The following is an 11045-nucleotide window of genomic DNA, read 5'->3' on the forward strand; positions in this document are numbered from 1 at the left end:
TAGAAAGGAAAACACCCCACCTCCTGTGTCACCACCTGGAAGGAAGGCTATATAAGCACTTCAAAGAAGAAAAGCCACAGGCTTGGCATTTAGGACCAGTTGAGGGTGCTTCGGGTGGTGACCACAAACTCTGAGACAACCCGAAGCTGGACACACACCATGGATACCACGGGCTCCACAATCATGATTTCTTCTTCAGCTGCCCCCCAAAACTGCCCTGGGAATACAAATTTTCCAACCAGCTCTTCTGACAACAGCTGTTGCCATGGTGGCCAATCAACTGGCCGAGCTCAAAGAACTCCCCGGGGCCAGGGCTGTAGACGCACCCCTTGCCTTTATCGCACCCCTAACTACTTGATAAGAGTCTATGACTTCCATCCCTGTCTGGAAGACTACGGCTGGTGTGGGGATGGCATTAACAGTCACGAGAAAGAGATCATGCAGATTCTGAACGAACGCCTCGCTAGCTACCTGGAAAAGGTGCGGATGCTGGAAGGGGAGAACTCGGAACTAGAAGATAAGATCCAGGAGGAGTGTGGCAAGGCCCTCCCTGTCCTGTGCCCCGACTACCTGTCCTATTACACCACCATCGAGGGCCTGCAGCAGAAGGTAAGAACTCGGCAGAGTGCTGAATCAAACTATGAGTTAATGGTCTCTAAACCGTGGTTATCTGTTAGATTTTAGTCCTTCTAGAAACTTCTATGCTGATATGTTTTTAAGAATGGAAAAAAAAAAAAAGAGGTTAGCTGTTGTGGTACATGCCTTCAATCCCAGCACTTGGGAGGCAGAGGCAGATTGTTCTCTGAGTTCGAAGTCAACCTGGTCTAAAAAGTGATTTTTCAGGACAGTCAGAGCTTCACAGAGAAACCCCTGTCTGGAAAAAACCAAAATAAATGAAGAAGGAAAGAAGGAAGGAAGGAGGGAGGGAGAGAGGAAGAGAGGGTGGGAAGGAGGGAAGAAAGGAATAAGAGAGGAAGGGAGGGAGGGAAGGAAGGAATTTCTTCAGTGAAATTCATCTTGAGATAATACGTATGTTTCTATATCTTTTTTTTATTGTGTGTTCTGCCATTTTATAACTCAGAATTGAAAGCTAATAAGATTTCAATGGCCATATCTTAAACAAAATAAGAGAACAGGGCTCTGAGAAGTTATTTTGCTTTTTAAAGTCTCCAAATAGCTTTAGCTCTTTATCTGTGTTACTGCTATACTGGGATCTTTAATATCCATCCATCTTCTTATCTTCATGGTATTTAAATAGTGTGTCTCTATACCAGACCTCAGTTTCCTGCCCAGTGCTTGCTGCTACATACCTGGGTTTACTCAATTCTTATTTTTTTCAACAAATATTTACTGAACACCATCAAAAATGTTCCAGCCACCATTCTAGACTCTGAGAAAATATTCCTCAACTCTTTGCTTTTTAGTATGTTATAGTAATGGGGAAAAATCAGAAAAGAGGCAATATTTTCATAGGAAAAAAACAACATACACAGTATTTTTCACGTCTCTTAAGCATCTCTCTGAAGATTCAGGAGAATTCTAACTAGGCTTCTGCTAACTGGAACACACTGTTCTTAAAGCAGGGGATCTTGGTGTTTGTCTCATTTGTGTGTTCAATCTCTTAATTCTAGATCTTGTGTACCAAGGCTGAGAATTCCAGACTGGTCTCACAAATTGACAACACCAAACTGGCTGCAGATGACTTGAGAGCCAAGTAAGCCTGCCCAGCACTGTCGCCGGTGACAGGGTTCACCCCGAGTCTGACGTAAACATTCCCCATGAGGCTGTCCCTGCATCCGCTAAGCCATAGCCTATCAGCGCCAACCCAGAAAAGACCTTCAGATTCAACTGATTGAGATTAACAGCCCTCACACTGCACACAGCACCTGCAGGGATGGCATACAGACCCATAGGATTGCCCTCAGGGAGACAGGTAGGGCCAATAGCTCGCAACATTGTTCCAGGCAAGAAAACCTTGGTATAATGAGGAAGGAACTTACACAAAAGTTTGTAATAGGAGACAAAGCCAAAAATACAAACCAAGCTTCGTGAATCCAAACCCAATGGTTTTCTTACACTGTGTCGCCTTTGGGAGCAAAGGAAGGAAAATAAACTCCCTCTGTTTCAAAGGGCAGCAAGGTGGCACCACTCTCGCAGACTAAGTCATGATATGGATCAAATGGTTTCACTTCTAAAAGGAACAAAGTCTCCCATAGAGACACACTCAGTGAGCATCCCAGAGGAGAATGAAGCCAGAAGTTCTGCTGAGCTTGTACGTCTGCTTTCTAAAGCCTTTTTTGTCTTTCTGGCCTTTAAAGCTACGAAGCTGAGTTATCCATCCGCCAGCTCGTGGAAGCCGATGCCAAGAGCCTGAAGCAGATCTTGGATATGCTGACTCTGAGCAAGGCTGACCTAGAGGCGAGAGTCCAGTCTCTGACAGAGGAACTTCTGTGTCTCAAAACCAACCATGAAGAGGTGAGAAAAAGGCCAAGAGTTAGCACAGGTGAACCCCTACATTTAACATCAGTTTCTTTGAGTTGTGTATAACAAAGTGTATCCCCACTAGACACGCCTCCATTTCTTAGCCATGATTATATTGCTACCGCCCATACCATCAGCTTACTATACTACATCTAATGCTATGTGGGTAGAATATTCTCCATCATCCCAATTTTCTCATCTTCACTAGCTTTTGTAGAAATCCTTGAACAGACTTCTGCCACCTCCTTTTGGAAAAAGCTCATTCTGGCACAAGCCAGTTCTGGCACAAGTTCATACGGGCACCACGGAGATGGTGGTCTTTCCATACAAAGCCCACCTCCATGTTATTGTCCCCATTTTTCATCCCTAGCAATGATCTTAAAATCTGTGAAACTCTGATCTTGTTAGTCACAAGATCTTTTTCTGTGCATATCTGTGCACAGAGTCATACCTGAAATCATCGCAGAGTCCCTCAATAACACCTGTAAATCATGTGCCCCTTTGTTGTGAGCTGTTTTCCAGACCCAATTAAACTAAATTATTTCTGTCAGATTGAAACAAGAACAAAGTGGGTAAGGGTCATCAATTCACTAAACAACTTCACATTCTTTCTCTCTCCATAGGAAATCAATTCCTTACAGAGCCAACTTGGAGACAGAGTCAACATTGAAGTAACAGCTGCCCCTGCTGTTGACCTGAATCAGATTCTACAAGAAATGAGATGTCGGTATGAGTCCATTGTGGAGACAAATCGTAAAGACGTAGAAGAGTGGTTCAATACACAGGTAGGGAGAGCAAACAAGTCAAAACAATACGCTGACATTTCTAGGTGTCCGTCTGCGAGTCATGCTGCCTTGCAAAATGCCTGGAATCTTTGTGTTTCAGATGGAGGAACTGAACCAGCAAGTAGTGACCAGCTCTCAACAACAGCAATGCTGCCAGAAGGACATCATAGAACTGAGACGTACCATGAGTGCCCTCGAGGTTGAACTGCAGGCCCAGCACCGAATGGTACCCAGGAGGTTTTACCAAGTCTAATCTTCCACTGGTGGCAACAGTTCCTGATGTCTGAGTGTTCCACTATTTCTCAGGCTGTGTCCTTGTCGGTTAAAGAGTCTATGGCTAGAAAAGACCCGCATGGTCAAGTCAGTCTTGGAAATGTTGGGTGACAAAGGTTAGCCTCTCCACAAGCTAGCCTGCAAGGTGGCTCACACCATGGATCTCCAAGGAGATATGCAACACTCAGCATTCCAGAACTCATTTGACTGTGAAAGCTCTTTCTCCCCCAGGGGTGTGTCGTAGTGATCATGACCCACGGAAAACCCGTTTGGAAACACCAGGAGAGCACTGGATTTATTTTACGCAAGGCATTACTATAAAGTATCATATTGGAATTCTGAAACAAAGTTCTGAAAGAGATGGTGTAAATCATTAGCCAACTTTATTAATGAGGTTCCAAGAACGTGGGGGACTTTCCCATGCCAGATCCACACCTAGTTCACGGATAGAGACACTGAGGTCAAAAAGCAGTGAATGACCTTCTCAAAGTCACCAAAAATTTGAGTTCGGCTCAGATCCCAGAGCCAGCACCACCTCTGCTTCCTGAGACTGTGTCTCTGAAATAAGACAGTGTTCAAATGTCCTCTAGGAGGGGCATTCAGAAAACCTTGCCCCGGGTTTCATCCCCTATTAGTCAGGTGATGTTGGCCAACGCATTGCACGTCATTTTTCTCATCTATAAAAATTCAGATAATCATATGAATAACCAAGGTTATTAAGACCTAAAATCGCACCATTATCTTACAAGAAAGAACTTGACGCATTCGAATTCCAACATTCATGTTTTACTTATAAAGAAACTTACCCACTGAGGGAAATGCCTGTAGTTAAACATTGCTCACTTCCTTTGAAAGACTCTGATGCCGGCTGAATGACGTGTCCTTGTATGATTTAATGCCTGAGCTTCAGTAAAGTGAGGCAGATTTTTTTTTCCTCTCTCACCAGAGTGATTAAGTGGCAAAGTGGAGGGGAGGGGGGTTAACCAGAGAGATAAAATGAGAAGGGATAAATGAAAGCAATATTATTATTTTTATCTTGGAGGTATTTGGCTAGGATATGATTGATAAAGGACTCAGAGAGCCATTAACATGGTCACAAAGTAACTATTGTTTAAAATGGCCTTAACAATGACCTTAAGGGAATTTGAAAAGCATCATCTTTTAAATTTATCTTCCACCCCTCCCATAGAGAGATTCCCAGGAGTGCATCCTCACTGAGACAGAGGCCCGCTACACAACCCTGCTGGCCCAGATCCAGGGTCTGATCCATAACCTGGAAGCTCAGGTGGCAGATATCCGGGGTGCCCTGGAAAGACAGAACCAGGAATATGAAGTTCTGCTGGACACCAAGTCCCGGCTGGAGTGTGAGATTGCCACCTACCGAAGCCTTCTGGAGAGCTTTGATGGCAGGTATGTAAAATTAAAACAATATACATGAGCAAGATACATACACACACACACACACACACACACACACACACACACACACACACGCGCGCGCGCACACACACTCGCAAGCATGCACACATGCACACAGGAAGGGATGGGGAGGGGCATTAGAAAACAATGCTTTGATCTCCTTGTCAATGATGAGAAAATCTGGAAGGTGATTATCAAATATTCTTTAAAGACCTCCAGTTGTAACCTAGTCCCAGTTTGAGATGCAGATGGAACTAAACTGGTTTGAAGAGCAACATACCGAATTAGTTCCTTACAGGTTATATCCTATTAAGACAGCAGTTTTTAACCTCTGGGTGGGCAGTAATCTCTTGGGGGCCAAACAACCCTTTCACAGGGGTCTCCCAAGAACTCAGAAATACCAAATATTTACAATAAGATTCATAACAGTAACAAAATTACAGTTATGAAACAGCAACAAAACCAGTTTTATGGTTGGGGGTCACCACAAGAGGAGGAATTGTGTTAAAGGGTCATGACACCAGGAAGGTTAGAACCATTAGTCAAAGATGAACATGGTTCTTTACTGAAATAAGCAAGCACAACCCTGGGGCTGGAGAGGTGGCTCAGCAGTTAAGAGCACTGCCTGCTCTTCCAAAGGTCCTCAGTTCAATTCCCAGCAATCACATGGTGGCTCACAACCATCTGTAATGAGGTCTGGTGCCCTCTTCTGGCCTGCAAGCATACACACAGAAAGAATATTGTATAAATAATAAATAAATATTTTTTAAAAAAAGAAAGTACAACCCTAGTCCCATATGAGACCACAGAGCTCAGGCTGAAACCCCAACTCTGTCTAGATGTTACCCTTCACCCCAACAGGAGCATGCTAGCATGTGTATTTCAGGATCCTTTCTTTTACAAATAAACTTTTTGTTTTGTTTTAATGATAAATAAGCCAACCTAAGGACCCATAAAGAACTCAGCTAGCCCTGAGTTCTTTGAAAGTAATACTGGCCAAAGGAACCCCCACAAAAGCTTCATTAAAATTGCAAAGGATATGACAACCCAAAAAGAACCCGTCGCCTCTGCCCACTGTGCTCTCTTTATGGGTATGCACACACCACACAAGTGCAATACTAACTGGTGCTTTTCCTTTAAGGAACTACAGTATGCCAAAAGGCCATCAGTTGTCCAATAAAAATCACCTATTGTAAGAGTGTACTGCAAACTGCTGGCCACTCCAACTTTCTAAAATCAAACAAACAACAACTTAGAGACACTCAGTGGGTACTCTGACACCTTCTGGTGATGTGTTCAAGACTCCCCCATAAGTGGGATTCAGATCACCACTAACTCTGTATGAAAACTTCCCCACCAGAGAAAATTATCTGACTCATCTCCATTTTCCAGATAGCAAGCCCCTCCACTTGCTGCGCGCCCACGTTGATCTGCGAGTTTAGTTCCCATTATGTCCACTCTGCCCACGCAAAACTAAAGTTCAGGAGGGCTGACTGGTTCGCCCAACATCACCCACTAGCAAACAAGAGAGCAGAGCCCCGCCCCTGCCTTTGATTGCTGGTGCGGTGCGGTTGCCATGGGGCTAGCATATAAGCTTATCCCAGGTGATACTTCTCAAGCCAGGAGGCTGTCTTCCAAGAGATCTGCTCTGATTCTGGTTCTTCTACTAACCATAGCATGAAATGAATGAATAGGCATTTAGCAGTGCTTATTTTGAGTGACAAGTATCGAAAGCGTAGCCACTCCCATCTTCTCCATAGCTAGTATTGCCCTTCCTTAATCGTTGCTGAAATTCTGTTGTTGTTGTTGTTGTTGCTGCTGCTGTTTCTACTTAGGCTTCCCTGTAACCCATGTGCCACCAAATGCGAGCCATCCCGTCAAGCCAGAGCTATGGAGTGTTTCGCCCCAGTTTACACATCATCTTCACTCCCTGGGATTCACAAGCCCTGCAATGCCTCTGGACCCCCATCCCGGATCCTGGTTAAGATCTGCACCCTCACCAAGGAGATCAAAGACGGGAAGGTCATTTCTTCTCACGAGCATGTGCAGCCTTGTTATATCACCAGGCTCGCCAAAGTCTAACATCCCAAGGTGATGAGAGTGACCCACATACATGAAAGAGAGGCCAGTGTATGCTCCTGTCCGAAAGGTTTAAGAAACCCCCAGTCCCTTAAGGTACTTAGTTTCTTACTACTACAGTGGGTCCCCATCTTGTATTCTTCTCCTTCCCTGAGTAGCTGCTACCAACATGATAATAAGGCACATTTCTCTGGAAGGATATTTTGCATTATTGCTGGGTTGGGAACTGATTTAGTGAGTGCCCACAAAGACATCCTACCTTGCTTACCTAGCCACGTGATGGACTGGCAGGTTTTTCTTTTGTTTACTCAAGCCTTGTTTATCTCTGTGCCTCCGTAGAGCCAGTCAGACAAGTTCTGGGATTGGTTTGGGCAATTGGCACGTGAAGGTAAAAAGCCACAGCCTTGCCTTCTAGATTCCTTCTTTGGATATAGAATGAAGCCAACACAGGAGCAGAACAAAAAAAGGAAGACTCAAGAAGTCTTGTTTCCGGGAATGATGCAATGACAAGCCTGGACCCTGCTGACCTTTGCTACCTCAACCGTTGTGTATCTGTACTAGTGCATATCCCCTCCACCAAAAGTAACTTTGGGGGTGCTGGGGGCTTTCCTGCATGCTCTATGCTCTTCCCCCACCCTTACTTGGTTCATCGCAGGTGGGACTTAAACGTGCAATCTCTCTGCCTCTGCCTCCGGCATATTTGAGATTACGGGTCTATGCCTTCACATATGGCAGATACCCATAGTCTCTGAAGCTGTGGGAGCCACAAGGCTCTTCTCCAAATAGCTTTAAGAATCAAGACTGGTTGTACGGGATGAATCTAGAGCTCTCTCTGTGGAGTCATTTTGAAGCAATAGCCTGGGTCCTTTCATCAAATGTTGGCTATTTCTCTTTCTATCCCATAGGGTATGGGAGTTTGAGCCGCTTGTTTGACAAGGGGAGTAGAGCTGGATTTCTCAAGACATAAGGCCTGATGGGTAACAATGACAAAGTAGCTTAGATCCCTGCTTCAATCTGTCTCTCAGGGAAAGATGGAAGTGTCGTCCACAGACTTCCCCAAAGAGCATTAGTGAGTACTCTCGGCTTGCAAGCAAGCTCCAAATGCCGGCAGCCACTGTTCTCCACCAGCCAGCCTCGCGACTTATAGAACATGACCACAGAGTAGGGAAGACAGTCTTTGAAAAAGATTATTGAAGCTTTTCAGAGGTATTAGGAAAAAAAATCTAAAGCAAACACAAAATGTTGAGTCCAAAGACCCAACGTCTTAAATCTACCCATTTCCTATCGTGACCCTGCACAGAGAGAGCATTCAGCCTTCAGTCTTCGTCAAATTGACTCCCTTGTTTGCTCAATGAGAACCGTGCCTACTTCACAGGGCTGTTGTGAAGACCACGTGGAACCCCTCTGTGCATGGTCATTGTGTGTGTTTGCCCTTAGCTACAGCCTAGACCCAAGTTTCTTTTGTCAATTTTAAAGTGTTTCATTTTAAAATTCTTTCTCTGTGACTTTAGTTAGCCAGTCATGATTTGGATATTTTAACAATGTTCAGTGTTGGGGGGAGGGTGACAAAAAATAAAACATTTCCTGTGATTATACCTACAATTATATTAATAAAGCATTTGAATTCTTAAGAGTATGTATCGGATACCAGGTGATGCTCACACCAAAGACGCTTGCCTTGTTGAGCTCATGGTTCAGCCATGTGCTTCCTCCAGACAAGCAACAGCTTACACAAAGCAGGCGGAATGCAGAACTCCCAGGAAGATCTCTTCTGCTGTGAATTTCTCATTGAAATATGCAGAGTAGCTCCTGTCAGTACCTCCTTGCATAGTAGCTCAGCCTGCAAGATGGAAATCTGGAAAGATAAAGAACTGGAGCTCAGAAACCAGGAGCACTCTCCACCCAGTCTGTGTGTGACCTTGAGTAAAAGTGATTTAACCACACTGGCCTTGCCTGGTATACAATGTAAGGGTTCAATGGGCTAATGATGCTGACCAGGCTCTGTAAATAGTGTGTAGTGCTAGGCAGAAATGAGTTTGCAGTCCCTAAGATAGAGCCTAGACATGTGTCATTTCTATCCATGGTGCTTTCCTTTTGGTTTGACTCAGTGTTGGGCCAGGTAGACCCCGTCTGGTATACACCATCAACTAACTGGAAAACCATTTGGCTAGAGGTGAGAGAGAGCTACTCACCTTACTCTGGGAATTTGATTCTATTCGAACCCAGGGCTTAGGAATCACTAACCTTGAGCTGATGGGGTAATGACATTATCAGTTTATGCCAAAAAAAAAAAAGACATCTTTCTCCTACTCCAACCAAAATACCCTCCATGCCAACATGCTAAAAATAAAATATTATAACCTGCATAATAAAGAGAGAATCTGGCACCTCAAAGGCCTATAATTTTTAGTTGTCTCCTTAGTATAAAAGCATGTTTAAAAAAAAATCTTCAGGATTTTGTATACCTATGACAGAAAAAGGCAGTACAAAGTCCAGATTTTTTGAGAAAACCAAATAAGTATCCTATATACAGGCAAGGGGGGTGGGGAGTAAAGAACTCTTTGTGTGCCTGTTGTCTGTTTTTTACATACTTCAGTAATAGGTCAGCAGTATGAGAACCTAAGTTGGGATCCACAGAACCAACATACAAAGCCAGGTGCTGCTATCTGCACCTGTAATCCCAGTGCTGGAAAGGCAAAGACGGGAGGATTGCTGGAGCTTGTGGCTAGCCAGCCTAGCCAATCCGTGAGCTACAGGTCCAGTGAGAGACAGGTTTTCTAAAAACTGAAATAGAGAGAGATAAAAGAAGACTTGACATCAACCACTGCTCTTCCCATGCACTCGTGGATATGCAGGAATGCACACACACACATGCATGCCTTTCCCCATCTTTTTAAGTGAGCACAATAATTGCGCAGTAATGAGGATCCACTGTGATCTTTCTATATGTGCAGACATCATGGACTAATCATCTCCATGTGATCTCTCCACATATGCAGACAGCATGTACCGATCATCTCCAGTGATCTCTCCACATACACAGACAACATGCATGGATCATCTCCAGTGATCTCTCTATATATGCAAACGGTATGCACTGAGCATCTCCACCCACCCTTTTTTCTTTTTTTTTTTTACCCTCTCTTTTAGACTCTGGCATTTGCCTGATAGATGACCACACTCACAGACCTCTTCCCCATGTCTGTCTACTTGACTCTAAGCCAAGGTTAACCAATAATAGTCAACACATTATCAAGTGCTTGAACTCAAGTGATGATCACACAACCACCATAAAGTAGCTACTAATAAAAATCTCATTTAACCCCTGAAGAAACCACTGGTTACAGAAGTTAGCACTCAATGCCACACAGTGGTGAGACTTAGTTCTAAGCACTTTAAATTCCCTTAGTGAATTATATATTATGTAATCTCATCTAGCAGAAGTACACCATAGCATTGATGCCATTTCAGTTCTTCAGCGTTCCGTTCCCAACACTTGCTGCCTCTAATGAGAAACCATTTAGGAGCCTCGTGTCATCAGCACCAACCATTCTCTTTATCCAAGCTCGTGGGCTAGGTGACCTTTAACATTAGGAAGGTATTTTGTTAGCAGCTGGTAGCCTTTTTCGTATCACAGATAGAGAGTCTAGGGACTGGATGAAAAAACAGTTGGTCAATGAGAAATCCAACTCTTTCTTCTACTTCACATCCTAACACATCCGCTCCCGACACCAGTAAAACCCAAACAGGGGATCTAAAGGAACCAGCCATGAACCAACTCCAAGACACCGACCTCTGGTTCAGTCCCAGAGGTACCATTTGCCTTCTCTCCATTTATTCTTGAGTGCTCATCACAGACTCTTCAAATCTAATGTCCTTGGTTGGTTTTTCTCACAAAATATCACAGTCACATGTTGCTGTGATGTGACTCACCCAGTTGTGTCTAGTCATTTATCTATAAACAGGACATGATGCCAGAAATAACATCCTCAAACCCCTCCTCCAAGT

At 44.1% G+C, this 11045-nt stretch overlaps 1 protein-coding gene across 1 annotated transcript; it reads left to right on the forward strand.

Moving 5' to 3' along the window:
• The first annotated feature begins 159 nt into the window (after positions 1-159).
• Positions 160-7040, forward strand: Krt39 (keratin 39). Its single transcript, XM_005368240.1, has 7 exons — positions 160-609; positions 1632-1714; positions 2319-2475; positions 3105-3266; positions 3367-3492; positions 4729-4949; positions 6794-7040. The coding sequence occupies exons 1-7, from the start codon at positions 160-162 to the stop codon at positions 7038-7040; spliced, it is 1446 nt and encodes a 481-aa protein (XP_005368297.1).
• Positions 7041-11045: the final 4005 nt, after the last annotated feature.

Source organism: Microtus ochrogaster, unplaced genomic scaffold, assembly GCF_000317375.1.
Source record: "Microtus ochrogaster isolate Prairie Vole_2 unplaced genomic scaffold, MicOch1.0 UNK31, whole genome shotgun sequence".
Taxonomy (NCBI): Eukaryota; Metazoa; Chordata; class Mammalia; order Rodentia; family Cricetidae; genus Microtus; species Microtus ochrogaster.

Coding starts and splice junctions, on each gene's coding strand:
- Krt39 (XM_005368240.1), top strand. CDS start 160: ATGGATACCACGGGCTCCACAATCATGATTTCTTCTTCAGCTGCCCCC. Junction 1,715..2,318: donor GCAGATGACTTGAGAGCCAA/GTAAGCCTGCCC, acceptor TGGCCTTTAAAG/CTACGAAGCTGAGTTATCCA. Junction 3,493..4,728: donor TGCAGGCCCAGCACCGAATG/GTACCCAGGAGG, acceptor CCCCTCCCATAG/AGAGATTCCCAGGAGTGCAT.